This window comes from Gallinula chloropus (genome assembly GCF_964237585.1).
Source record: "Gallinula chloropus genome assembly, chromosome: 8".
NCBI classification, from domain to species: Eukaryota; Metazoa; Chordata; class Aves; order Gruiformes; family Rallidae; genus Gallinula; species Gallinula chloropus.
This window is the reverse complement of record NC_140093.1, coordinates 15,305,230-15,317,720: the sequence shown is the minus strand read 5'-3', so window position 1 is coordinate 15,317,720 and position 12,491 is coordinate 15,305,230. Positions and strand designations below refer to the sequence as shown.

Genomic DNA, 12,491 nt, shown 5'->3' with positions numbered 1-12,491 from the left:
TAGCACTATCTGCCTGAACTGTGGGAGCTGCTATATCCTTCTATCAAAAATTCCTTCTATCAAAAATATTTCCTATTGGGAAATTGAAGAAAACAAGACAGAATTGAAAAGACAAAAAAACCTCAAACCAACACTATGGGAAATATGAGGAGATATTTTCAAGAGCACAGTGGATCTCCAGTCAGTATCCCATGAGAGAAAGGATGGCAAAGTCTCATGCGTGCACTGAGCAAGGAGGAACAATGCACAATATGCCATAGCCTTGCTTTGCTTTTGACTTCATTACTATACCCTGAAAAATGAGAAAGAAAATACAAGTTCACGCTCACATACCCTGCTCTGGCAAAGCTATTTCTGTAGATGGAATTAGTTGGAGTATTTCAGTTTGTTTGCTTAAGACAGCTTCAGAATTTGTTTCGCCTATTTAACGGATCAATTTAAATATGAAGTTTACCTTCATGTTCAGGGCAACTAATCTGCATTTTGTGTATTAATATGATACAAGTTACTCAATTTCCTAAAATGTAATTAGTTTCTACTCGTAGAAGAAAATGTTTGTAAGAAGAGTCCATAGTTATAAGTCGTTTGGCTTTTGCCATGATTTTTTGCTGGTAGGTTAAGTCCAGAATCCACAATGCATCTAAAGTATTCCTAATGTCTTACTTCTTGTACATTATGTGTGTATCTGCATATTAGACTGGAGAAATGCTTACACAAGCAGAGTTTGTGCTTCAAACAACTTTTTTTATTGTTAGCTCTTTATTTGCTAAGCAACACAAATTAACTCTTCTTCAAAACACCATTCCATCAAATGAAACTGCCATTATTTGCAATCACGCAACACAGCTCAGGACATTGCACTTGCAGTGTGATTCATCCAGGAAAGGCTCCCTTTGCGCACCAGATCTTTGCAGGTGCATTAACCTTTCCACCTCAATTTGTCTCTAATCAGTCTCAATGTCTAGAAATTTCCATCTAGTGTTCATGGGTTTTTTTCCCACCATGGTAACCAGAAATCTAAGTACACACCTGGTCTTACATAAATCAGGAAAACTTTAAATCACAAGCTGTTAGGGACACAACGACTGTCGTTTCGCCTTTATCTTTTGTTATATTAAACCAAGGGGGACATTAAATGAAAATAAAATACAAACTTGCCCTTCTAGTGCCTTCCCTAAATCTGCTATACCAGTGATATCCCTGCTGGCTTTGAACAGAGCTTCCGAGACCCGAGTCTTTGATACGATCCTTGCCCTCTCAGTCATGCTGCTTCCTAAAGGAGTTTGTGTCACTGATCTGCTGACAGCCAGGCTGCTATTTTTTCTTCAGCATCGTACTGGGGGTGGAAGTGACATTATGCCATTTGCAGTGAGGTTTCTTCTCCCTCCCCCCACCCCCCTCCCCGCCCCCTCTAAAATTAATTATTAAATGCAATGCCAGGGACAGATTATTCTTGGGCACTGAAGAACTGTGATCTTTCTAATAGCCTTGGATTAATTCCAGCTGGTTTTAAGCACCTTTCTCCATTAGCTGGGAGAGGTGATTAGCATGAAGAGCCTCCTCAGTTAAGTGTCTTTTTAGCATCTAAAGTTAGCGCCGGTAAGCCGAACCACCGAATCCCGCGTTAGGCCTGTTTCAGCGGCTCAACTGTAATCTCGGTGCATTATCCTTTCCCCAGATAATTACCCGCTTTTCCCTTTGTTTCGGCACAGCAATTCTGAAAGGGCCAGGACGTCCCCCGCCCGCCCGCGCGTCTGTTGGGGCTGCGTGACGGCGTGACGGGAGGGCCGGCTGTCAGAGGGACGAGTCCACACACACAGCGGCCGGCTGCGTCCGACGAGGGCCCGGCACGCCCAGGGCAAGCTGCAGCCCCCTGCAGCGGGCCGGTCGGAGCTGCCCTGGGGTTTATTCTCCGCTGTGACCTAACGCGGACATTCGCGAACGGACTGAGAACTAATCGAGAACTTCTCGGAGTGGGATGTTCCCCCAGATCTGAGGGCGCTCTGCCTCCCGAAACAGACACGCTGCGGAGATGGGTGTTCCGCTGCGCCGCTCACAGCGAGAGGCGCCGGCAAGGGGGCAGCGCCTCTTCTCCGGGGATCCCTGTCGGGGCCCCGCCGCTGGTATAGGGCCGTGCCGCACTCCGCCTCAGGAGAAGCGGCAGGGGGGCGCAGGCACAGCGGGGGGGGGGGGGCGCAGGAGGCGCGCAGGGGGCGCAGGCGGCACGGCGGGGGCGCAGCGCCCTCTCCTGGCTTGGCCGCGGCAGGAACAGCCGTTAGGAGCTGCTGCCCGGCGCCGCTCCCCCGGCGCTGCCGAGAAACTACATCGCCGCGGGCCGCCTGTGTCGTTTTTACCTCCCCGGTTTTACTGTGATTACCTCGCGGCACATGTAGTGCCGGCAGCGGGGTGCGGCCCCGAGCCGCCTACGGGGTGGGGGCCCCGCAGCACCCACTGCTGTCCGGAACGGTCCTCCTGCTCCTTAGGGGGCGCTGCGACCTCTCGCCCACCTTCGCTCTTGGCCCCGCCCTCTCTGTGCTGCGCGTGTCCCGGCGGGGGGGCGATTCCGGTTCCGGGTGAGGCGGCGGCGGTGGCGGTGGGGGTGGGATGGATCGGGAGCTGCTGCGTCAGGCGCTGAGCTTCCATGGCCCCTCGCTGCTTTCGCTGCTCCGCGCCGAGCAGCACGACAACCCCGATTTCCGCGGGCTGCTGCCGCCGCCGGGGACCGTCTTCGAGCCGCCCCGCGGGGCCCCGAACCCGCCGGCCTCCGGGTGAGGGGCGCCGAAGCGGCGCGGGTGAGGGGAGCGAGCGAGCCGCGAGCGGGCCGCGGGGCGTTTCTCACCGGGTTCTCCTTCCCTAGGAAAGAGAGGGCGAGCATTGACACCGAGATACAGCGCTTCATCGCCAAAAAAGCTGATCTCCTCTTCGCTCACTCCTGGAAGCCCAACGGGCCTCTTTCCGACACCATAGAAGAAAATGAAGGTGAGTACCGCCACCTTCTCTGGGAGGGTGCCCCTCCCTGGGGCCGGGGGGGAGCGAAGGGCTCTGAGCTTCGTTAGCAGGTGTTATAAAAACGGGGTGGAAGTCTTTGCTGTAGGAAAGGCTGTAATCTTTCCTATAGATAGGCCGTATGTATGTATGTATAAAGTTTCTGTTGGTACAAATCTGTGAAACTTTAATATATTTTGCTGTCCTGGAGTATTTTGTGTTCCCAGGTTGTGTCGTGGTTGTTTTGTAACAGTGACTGTCTCATGTGTTGCAGAGTATTATGCTGTAATGCCTCCCCTGGAGCGGTTCATGGACGTTCCCAGGGAAGAGAGGAGAGAATTGTTTTTTCAAGACATTGAACGTGGTGATATTGTGATTGGGAAGATCACGTCTATCCGGGAATTTGGCTTTTTCATGGTGTTGATTTGCCTGGGAAGTGGTCTCATACGGGAGATTTCAGACTTAGAAATCAGTGTAAGATACGGTTTTGATTAATATTTTATGATTGATGTGTAGCAACTTTGGAATGTAGCGCTTGTCTGGCATCTCTTAATGGACTGGTATGTATAAAGCAACTTTTGGGTGGTGGGTGGTATCTGAATTTGTGAACAGTTTATGATGTTTTGCTGAGCCAGCAAATGCTTATTTTCATGACTCATACTCAATATTTATTACTTTTGAGTTGAAAAGTTCATAATTTATGGATCCACAATTATCTTTATTTTTTAATAGTTGTGGTTTTAAATGTCATGGCTCTGATGTGCTTTAAGACTAAACTAATAATCTTGGGGAGGACAAGAAGACACTTTTGGCTTTGTTTATGGTATTCCTCTGTTGCAGGTTCTTTGTCCATTGAGAGATGTGCCTTCTCAAAGCAACCATGGAGATCCTTTATCTTATTATCAAATTGGAGACCTTATTCGAGGCAAGTAGCTGGGAAAGTCGTCAGGAGTGTGTTTGGGTTTGGGGTTTGAGATAGAGATATTTCTGCACTTGTATCTGACTTTCATGGTCTCTGTAGCTGCAGTCAAGGACGTCGATCGTTACCATGAGAAGCTCACGGTGTCACTTTACAGCTCAGCTCTTCCACCTAATTTTTCCAGTACAAAACTGGGCGTAATTACTTCTGACGACTTCCCACTACATTATAGGTAAGAATATGCTGTACAACTGCACTAGCTAGGGGTACGGAAAACATTTTCATTATACTTTTTTTTTATACCTGTTGATGGTATTTCTGGTTTAATTGGATGACGATATACTTTTTGTTGTTCATCTTGTAACATATTTCTTTCTAGATATGTTTGGTGGGGTTGATCTTCTAGTATCTTTTCCAAAATGTAGGGAAAGCAAAAAGTAGAGTAAGGTGTCTGTTGCTGTGGGACTGTGTTGACCATCTCTGCAGTTTTTAAATGTGTCTATGTGTGGAGATGCCTAGATGAGTGCCAAAATAGGGTTCAAAAGCTCACTTAGGTTAAAGGAAATATGGTCTGAGCAATAGTAGCAAAACATGCATGGGAAAGAAAACAGCTCCTGAGCAGTAATAAATATTAATATAGGGGTTTTATTCAAAAGTAGTTGTAAGCATCACAGAAGTGAGCTTCTTGTCTGAGGTGGCGCTTGGGTACATGGGCATCTTTTTGGTTTTTTAGGCGAAGCCTGGAAGTTGCTAATACAGGAGAGACATTTGAAGAGGTTTTGCATCGTTCCCCAGGATTCGCTAATCCATCCTTAGTTGAATACTTAGCAGAGAAACTAGGCCTAAGTGAATCAAATCCACCGTCTTTATTTAGAAGTCTTCAAATGTAAGTGGTTTTTACATTGTTCCTGTCCTGTAGCTGTGTGGAGATTATTCTAATCCACTGAAATAGACTTGCAAGTGGAAGTCTTAGACCACTTATACTTAAACCTTTTTCATATTGATTTGCATGACTGCAGCTTATGTGTCCTTAAATATTTAAAAGGAAGCTCCTCTAGACTAAGAAATTCACATTTGAAATTCTGTTGGCTCTGAATAAGCAAGATAGTGTATCTCATGAAATGTCTGATACCAAATACTTTATGAATTTATTGCTTAGATCTTGTCAATATGTTTGGATTGCAATGCAGGATGTTTAAGTTTTACTGTTCCCTGTCAGATGTTTATGATGTTTATTTTAGTAATAGATCTGACCTATTCAGTACAATAGGCTCAAATATTGACAATGTGAATGTGTATATATGTGTGTGTATATATATATATATATATAAAATAGGGCCCCAAAGCAGGTGTGAATATCATGTATTTTTGTTAAATATACTGCAGCTGTACTGGTTAAATTCAGCACTTTTAGAATGGGTTGGGAAAAACTGGTTTCAGAGCTATAAAAGAACATTTCTTCCGTAAGGCATTGTATAAACAACACTTCAGCTTATTTCCACAGCATTGTGTATTGTACATTTAATTTCCAGGACTCAAAAGGCTAACTTGAGGGTTTTGTTTTGTTTTGTTAAAGTAAAAATTTCAGTGAAGATGATTTTGCCCCTGCATTGAGGAAAAAGCAATCTGCATCTTGGGCCTTGAAATGGTATGTGACACTCAAACTTCAGAGGTTACTGTTAGGCTGTGGGGTCTGTCTCTTAGGAGAAAATAGACATTGAACCAGTCTTTCCACCATGCGTACTGTTGTAAGCAGGAAGATATCTTGAAAGTAACTCTAACTGCCAAGTGGGTGCTTGATAGATAAAGTCTCAAGATCCAGTTCCAAATTACATGGAAGGTTTAAGGGAGAGCTGCTTAGAATATTTATAGTATGCTGGCCCATTGATGAGGTGAGAGCAAGATTTGTAAGGATACCCTGTACACAACAGCCCATTTTATAATTGGGTGTTGAATGACCTCATACAGCTTGCCGTGCCATTTAACTGTAGGTTGAACAAGTGCGCTTGCTCTCTTTGAAAAGTCAGATGTATTTCCCTGGCTGCATTTGGGACAGCAGCTCTGTCTGGCTGCTGTTGCTTTTACACTCTGTGGTGTATTTGGGCCTGCTACAGGGTGGAGGAGGCATAAGTATGAGAAATAATCCACTTTTTGGTCTGGAAAAACTCTTGAACCTGCTAGCTAAAAAAAGAAAAAAATTGGAGTAAAGCCTCAAAAATTTTTTATGTTAACAAAACAGTTTTTCTTAATAGTGTTTGGAACCTTTGATTAATTGCAAGAAAAAGGGCTTGTAACGTTAAGTTGAATAAATTTTTTTTAAGTTCAGAATGAGAAGTTCTGAAGTTCCACTTGTATTGGGTATCTTGGAGTAAGTTAATATCTCAGCAGATGTGGAAGAAAGGTTTAGTAATGGCTGGTAATATGAAGTACAAACCCTCACAATGTTCCTGTGTGAAATTAACTGGTTTCTTTGTGCACTGTCCTCCCATGTTGCCACATGTTGTTGGTCTAATTAAGCCTGTTCCATTTCAATGTGGTAGGTCAGGATGAGGGGTAATGGGTTTAAACTGATAGAGGGCAGACTGAGATTAGATATTAGGAAGAAGTTCTTTACTGTGGGGGTGGTGAGACATGGGAACATGTGGCCCAGAGAAGCTGTGGCTGCCCCCTCCCTGGCAGTGTTCCAGGCCAGGCTGGATGGAGCTCTGTGGAGCCTGGTCTAGTGAGGGTGTCACTGCCCATGGCAGAGGACTGGAACTAGATGATCTTTGAGGTCCCTTCCAACAAGAAGGGTCCTGTCATTCTGTGGTCACACATAGACTTTTGAGCAGAAAAGTGCTTAAATACTCATTCTGTAAATGAAAAAAGTGTAATGGAGTGTAAGTGTCTGCAGAAATGCTTTCTGGTGCCTTAAGATTTTGAATAAAGACAGTATATTGTGGAATTACATCGATATCACATTAATTTAAAATGCCAGTGTTAACTGTATAACAAACTCAAGTTTCGCTACCGTGTTTAGGACCATGATTTGTAATTACTGGTATGAATTCTGCACAGGCCAACTGCCTAATCTTCTCTAAATATTTTTCTCCAGTGTGAAAGCTGGGGTTGATTATTTTAAGGTTGGGCGCCATGTGGAAGCCATGAACGAGTACAACAAGGCTTTGGAAATTGACCCCCAGAACGTTGAAGCTTTGGTAGCACGTGGAGCTCTGTAAGTCTGCTTGTTTCATTGGGTTTTCTGCTTTGTGGAAGACAAGTGTCACTAACAACTGTGCAACTTTGTTCTAGGTACGCGACAAAAGGAAGTCTGAACAAAGCCATAGGTGACTTTGAAATTGCTTTAGAAAACTGTCCTACCCATAAAAATGCAAGAAAATACCTCTGTCAGACACTCGTGGAAAGAGGAGGGCAGTAAGTGTTGCAGTTGTGGTTTTGTTTGGTTGTTAATTTTTCTTATAATACTTTTTTAATGCCATTCCCATTAGGAGACAGAATGGCATCTTTCCTCCTGGGTATATGTTTGGGGGCAGGTGGGGGGAAGCTTTTGTTAGAAGTATTTGCTTGTGCAGTTGGCTTAAACGTTCTTCTCTGTCCCCGTTCAAATTCCAACAAAATATTTGAGGTTTAATCTTGGTGTCCTTTCACTGGAAGGATACTAGGCTTGGGTAGTCTTGTGAAGTGTGGCTATATTCCAGTAGGTTGTATTTGTGTTTCATTGGTTGTTTTTTTTTAAAGAAAGTATTTCTAAAACACCAAAATCTGTTATTCTGCTGAAATAGAGGTTAGCCACAGTGACACACAGTTTTACTTTATTCGGGGAATCATTTCTGTGTTGAGAATAAAATTTCAATTCCAGTTCTAAAAAATGATAAGGTGTCAGAAATAACTACTTTCCTCCTTTATGAGGGTGGGCTCAGGTGACAGGCAGGGTCTTGGAGGGCTGCAGTGGTAGTGTCACAGTGCACATCAGGAAGGTAGTCCTCAAGAAAGAAAATAATGTCTAAATCTGTGGCTTAACTGCATGTGCATTATCACTTGAATTTTAGGTTGGAGGAGGAAGATAAGCTGCCAAATGCTGAGAATTACTATAAGAAGGCTTTAAGTTTGGATGAGACTTTTCAGGAAGCAGAAGAGGCCTTAACAAAGCTCCGTAAACACATGCAGGTGATTCTTTACTTTCTCTTCATATAGTAAATGTCAAAAGTCATATTAAATCCTTTGAGCAGGGAGAGTTGAAGTTGATGGTTTGTCTTATTCTCTGCTTCCCTTCTCCACAGTAAACCTTTTATAGTGAGCATTATGGCTGTACCTACCAGAAGAGAGGTACCTCTTGTTGCCTCCACTGTTTAGAATGGGCTAGTAAAGAGATGCCAAACAGTGGAGGCAGGGAAAGGGCAAAGCCTGTTAACCCTGGCAGCGAAAGCAAAGATAAGAGTGTTCCATCACACATGCATGATTTGTAACACTGTTATTAAAACATTCTGTGAATACAAACATGCAAAGTGTGAAACACTTAGGCAAGCCATGTAAACACAGCACACAATCAAACTGGCCAGGTCTTTGTTATTTGGAGTAATTACAAAAAGATGGAGTGACGCCAGTCAAAGCTAACTTGTAGGAAGATCCCCTGGGGGGTGGAAATGAAGAGGTGATTTCAGGGAAAACAGCAGGAGGTAGAATGTGGGTGGGCAGGCAGTTTTGAGTGTCTTGACTTTCTTTTCTGCTGTCTTGTGATTCTCTTCTCTTGCATGCGGCATGCTTCCCATGTGAGCCTTGGTGGGTCTCTGTTCTAATCTGAGTTGTCATCTTTTTCTTTCATTTACCTCCTATACTTGTGTTGTCTTTCAGAGAAGATCAGAGTAAAATAGAGCGCTGAGGAACGGGCTTGTTTTGCTCTGTGCCTCTGCATGCAAGGAAGTACATAGGCTGGGGTGAATGGCCCTAATGAACGCTTCTGCAGTTGGTGGAGCCATAATGCTGACGGATTGTATTGAAAGAAGGGGGAAGAGGAGATAGGACAATCTTTTAACAAAACTGAACTGTATCAGAGAGACTTTTGTGTGGCAATTTGAGCACTATCCACACTTGACTGCTTTAGAAAGAGGTCTCAGTTACAAGTAGGAGATAAATTTTATTTTCCTTTAGCATTTTCCTGGTATAATGGGTCATTGGTGCAGCAGATACAGAGCACTGTGCCAGCCATTGTTGGTTAGTTTGCATAGCCTTAGCTGCAAGTAAGGGTTCCCTCTGCTGTATCTGTTAGTTGCTAAGTTTTGAACATCACATTCAGAGAGACAGAAGTCTCATTATAAACAGAGCTGCTGTAGGTGGCAGAAGCCTGATCTCTACTAGACTTTGGTTTAAGGGTTATTACCTGGTGAGATGCTTGTCCGCAATTGCTGGTATTTTAATACCCAAAATGCTGCTCTCACTTGTGCTAGAATGGCTGAAACAACACAGAAGTATGTTTTTTCCTGTAATACTGATTATGTGTTTTTCTCCAATGCATTTTCTTCTGAATTGGACCGTTGTCGCTGTATCTGACATCTGGTGCTGCTCATCACCAACAAACCCTTGGAACATGATCTCTTACGTGCACTATGCATCAAACGGGTCTGTGAATGGTTACACTACGGTTTGTATTCAAACGTGGCCAACTCAAATACATCTTAAAATGGGTTCTGCCATGTTTTACTTGTTAACTGCAATAATGATGCTTTCCTTCAAACTTTTATTTCTCTTTTTCCTTCTTCATGCTGGTAACATTGTGTTTTTTCTAACTCTACCTTTGGGGCCCCATGCTTCACGGTGTGCTGGATCACGGGTACCACTGCAATGGCTGGTCAAATACATTTTGGTTTTTTTAATGGAATAACAACTGCAATATGGTCCTTAATGTAAACCTGATTATCACAATGGCCAATGCCAAACTCCTGAACACTGAACAATATTAATTCTTGATGTGGGAATCCTGGTGAAACATCCCTGGTGTAATTATATAAATTTGAATGGGGTTGGGGGCATGGGGAAAAATACCCATGTTAACGTCTCTAATGTCATTTTTTTTATGATGCTTGGGTTCAAAAAAGAAATCTTTGGAAATGAGGGAGAAACAAGCTGCTAAAGAAGAGAGACAGAAAGAAAAGAAAGTAGAATCAAGTGCAGAAAAATTGCGTAAGCTCTTAAAAGAAGAAAAAAGGTAACTTTGTTACATCCCATACACTGACTGTGGCGCTGAGTGCAGATACAACTATGAACAGTCTCTTTCCAAGCAGGTTGCCGAACAGTAAGCTTGCATAGTAAGCCAGGTAGAACTTCTACCTAGGTGAGCTGCTTTCCTTCCAGAACCTTTGCTGTGGGTAGTGTCCTTCAGCACACATAACTTTTAATGCAAAGAGATGGGGAGGAGAAGTTTAAAAAAATACTTCACAAGGTGAAGTGACTGTGAAGTGTAATGCCATACTAAACTGGGAGAGATGCTTTTTAATAACAGACTGTTCAGTGGATTTAATCTTAACTTTTTGATAAAGAAATGACACTTAAAGTTGTCCTGACGTGTCACACTCAGTTTCTTTTGCCTCACAATCCAGTCTTGGCCAGAACTCTGGGCAGTACAGGTTTGCTTTCTACATAGAATTTTGCTCAATGCTCAAGATTCTCACAGGTTAACTATGTTTTTTAGGTTGAAGAAGAAAAGGAAAGTATCGACTTCTTCTTCCTCCTCCTCATCATCGTCTTCGTCGTCATCAAGTGATTCTTCATCAGATGCATCACTTTCTTCTTCCTCTTCCTCTGATCACAAGAAGCATAAGAAAAAGCGTCGGAATAGATCGGAGCCTGTCCGCAGCTCCAAAAAATGCTCATCTAGAGCTTCTTCCCATTATAAAGATCAGATTAGGGAAGAGGAGTGGTATTCGCCTCCGGCTGATACCTCTGCTTCCTTTCTTAACCAAAATTTTGAAGTAGAAAAGCTGCTGGAAAGCCAGGACAGCTTAGTGTGTCCAAAAACAGAGGTAAAAGAGAAAGACAGACACTGTTCTTTTTCGAGGACTTCAGGCGATGATGAAGACACTTTTGGAGGTAGGTCTGAAGATTCGAGAGATTCTTACAGTAGCTCCAGAACTCAGCCAAGTAGTAGCAAAACTGAAAAATACGGTAAAACAGAGAGGTTTTTCTGTAGTTGGAGGGGTTATTCAGGTTCATATCGTAAGTCAGATGATAAACCCAGAATGCATTACTTCAGGAGATTAGAAAGAGATGTAGAAGGGAGAAAAGAGCAGTTTAGAAAACATGGCTCAGGTCAAGACAGGTATTACATGTCTCCAGCAGGGTCAGAGTATTCTGGCAAGTCACTAGCAAAGTACAGATCTTATTCTAGCACCTGCTCGCGTGAAGGTGATAAAAGTTACGATAGCGATAGGCATGTGTCAAGTCAGCATAAAAATGAAAGCGAGTATAAGAATAGGAAAAGAAGTTATGAGGAGACTAATAAAACAAAGGAACCAGAGGAGGAAATGTCTTCAAATGATGCAGAACAAACAGAAAGTGGCATTAAAAGAAACCTGCCCCAGAATTTAGTTAACATATTCAACCAAATAGCTGAGTTTGAGAGGGAAAAAGGAAGTAAGCAGAAGAAACAGTGAAACACCCAAGGAAATACTATTCCAAGGAGTGTAAGTTAATGACCTTGAGGAAACACAATATGAAGTGAGAGGTGGTATCTGTACTGTCTTCCAGAATGTCAGAGAATTCTTGAAATAATTACTGTATGATGGAAAGAGATGTGAGGCTATCTTACATAAATTATCAGATACTATTTAAAATCTAAGTTTCATATGCTTCTTAACTTGGGGTGTTCCTGTATGCTTTTCTTTCTCTGATGGGTTGAAATCCTTCGATACCCCTGAACCGTAGTTAGTTGTGGAACTCGCATCAGATGCGCACTTTAACAACAGAGGGGTTTGGTTTTTCTCATTCCCTGGGGTACCATTCACTTGATATTTTTGTATCAGAATTCCAGCTGTAGGAAGGGGATAACTGACTACAGGTCATGTGCCATCAATGTACTGAGCTCATGTGATCATTAAATTTTCTTAATTTTTCTTAATTCTGTGTCTTGGCTTTTGTTGATGTTGCCAGGATGTGTCATACTGGTGCACTGGTTATATATGGTGCTTAAGTGAACGTAACACTCCCATGTCTGTGAAAGCAAGTAGATCGTGTTCTTTAAATGCATCAAACATGTCTGAGTAATGTAAAAAAACCCAAACCAACCAACCTAACCTACCTGAAGTAGAAGAGTTTTAAAACAGTGGCTATTGTCTGAGTTGTAGTGTGGGTAGTTGCTCTTTTGTTGATAAATAATTGCCTTACAAGTAGCCTGAAGGCTGTGGTTGTGTTGCTGTGGAAAAAGTTACGCTGTTTTTCCAGTGAGTTCTCCAAAGGTGGTTGGCAGAACACACTAAGGAGCAGATACCTGGCAGACTATACCCAGGCACCTACACTTCAGCTGCAAGTTTTCCAAGTAGTGCCATAGGTACAGGTCAGTTGCAAAACAGATACTGTGTAATTTTGAATAGAGAGC

General features: G+C 43.1%; 1 protein-coding gene across 1 annotated transcript; it reads left to right on the top strand.

Moving 5' to 3' along the window:
• Positions 1–2,604: 2,604 nt before the first annotated feature.
• TTC14 (tetratricopeptide repeat domain 14) lies at positions 2,605–12,014 on the top strand (the record flags this gene model as incomplete). Its single annotated transcript, XM_084267334.1, has 12 exons — positions 2,605–2,768; positions 2,858–2,979; positions 3,260–3,459; positions 3,826–3,910; positions 4,007–4,136; positions 4,638–4,790; positions 5,481–5,552; positions 6,999–7,118; positions 7,196–7,318; positions 7,954–8,071; positions 9,997–10,106; positions 10,590–12,014. The coding sequence occupies 12 exons, from the start codon at positions 2,605–2,607 to the stop codon at positions 11,548–11,550; spliced, it is 2,358 nt and encodes a 785-aa protein (XP_084123460.1). The 3' UTR covers positions 11,551–12,014.
• Positions 12,015–12,491: the final 477 nt, after the last annotated feature.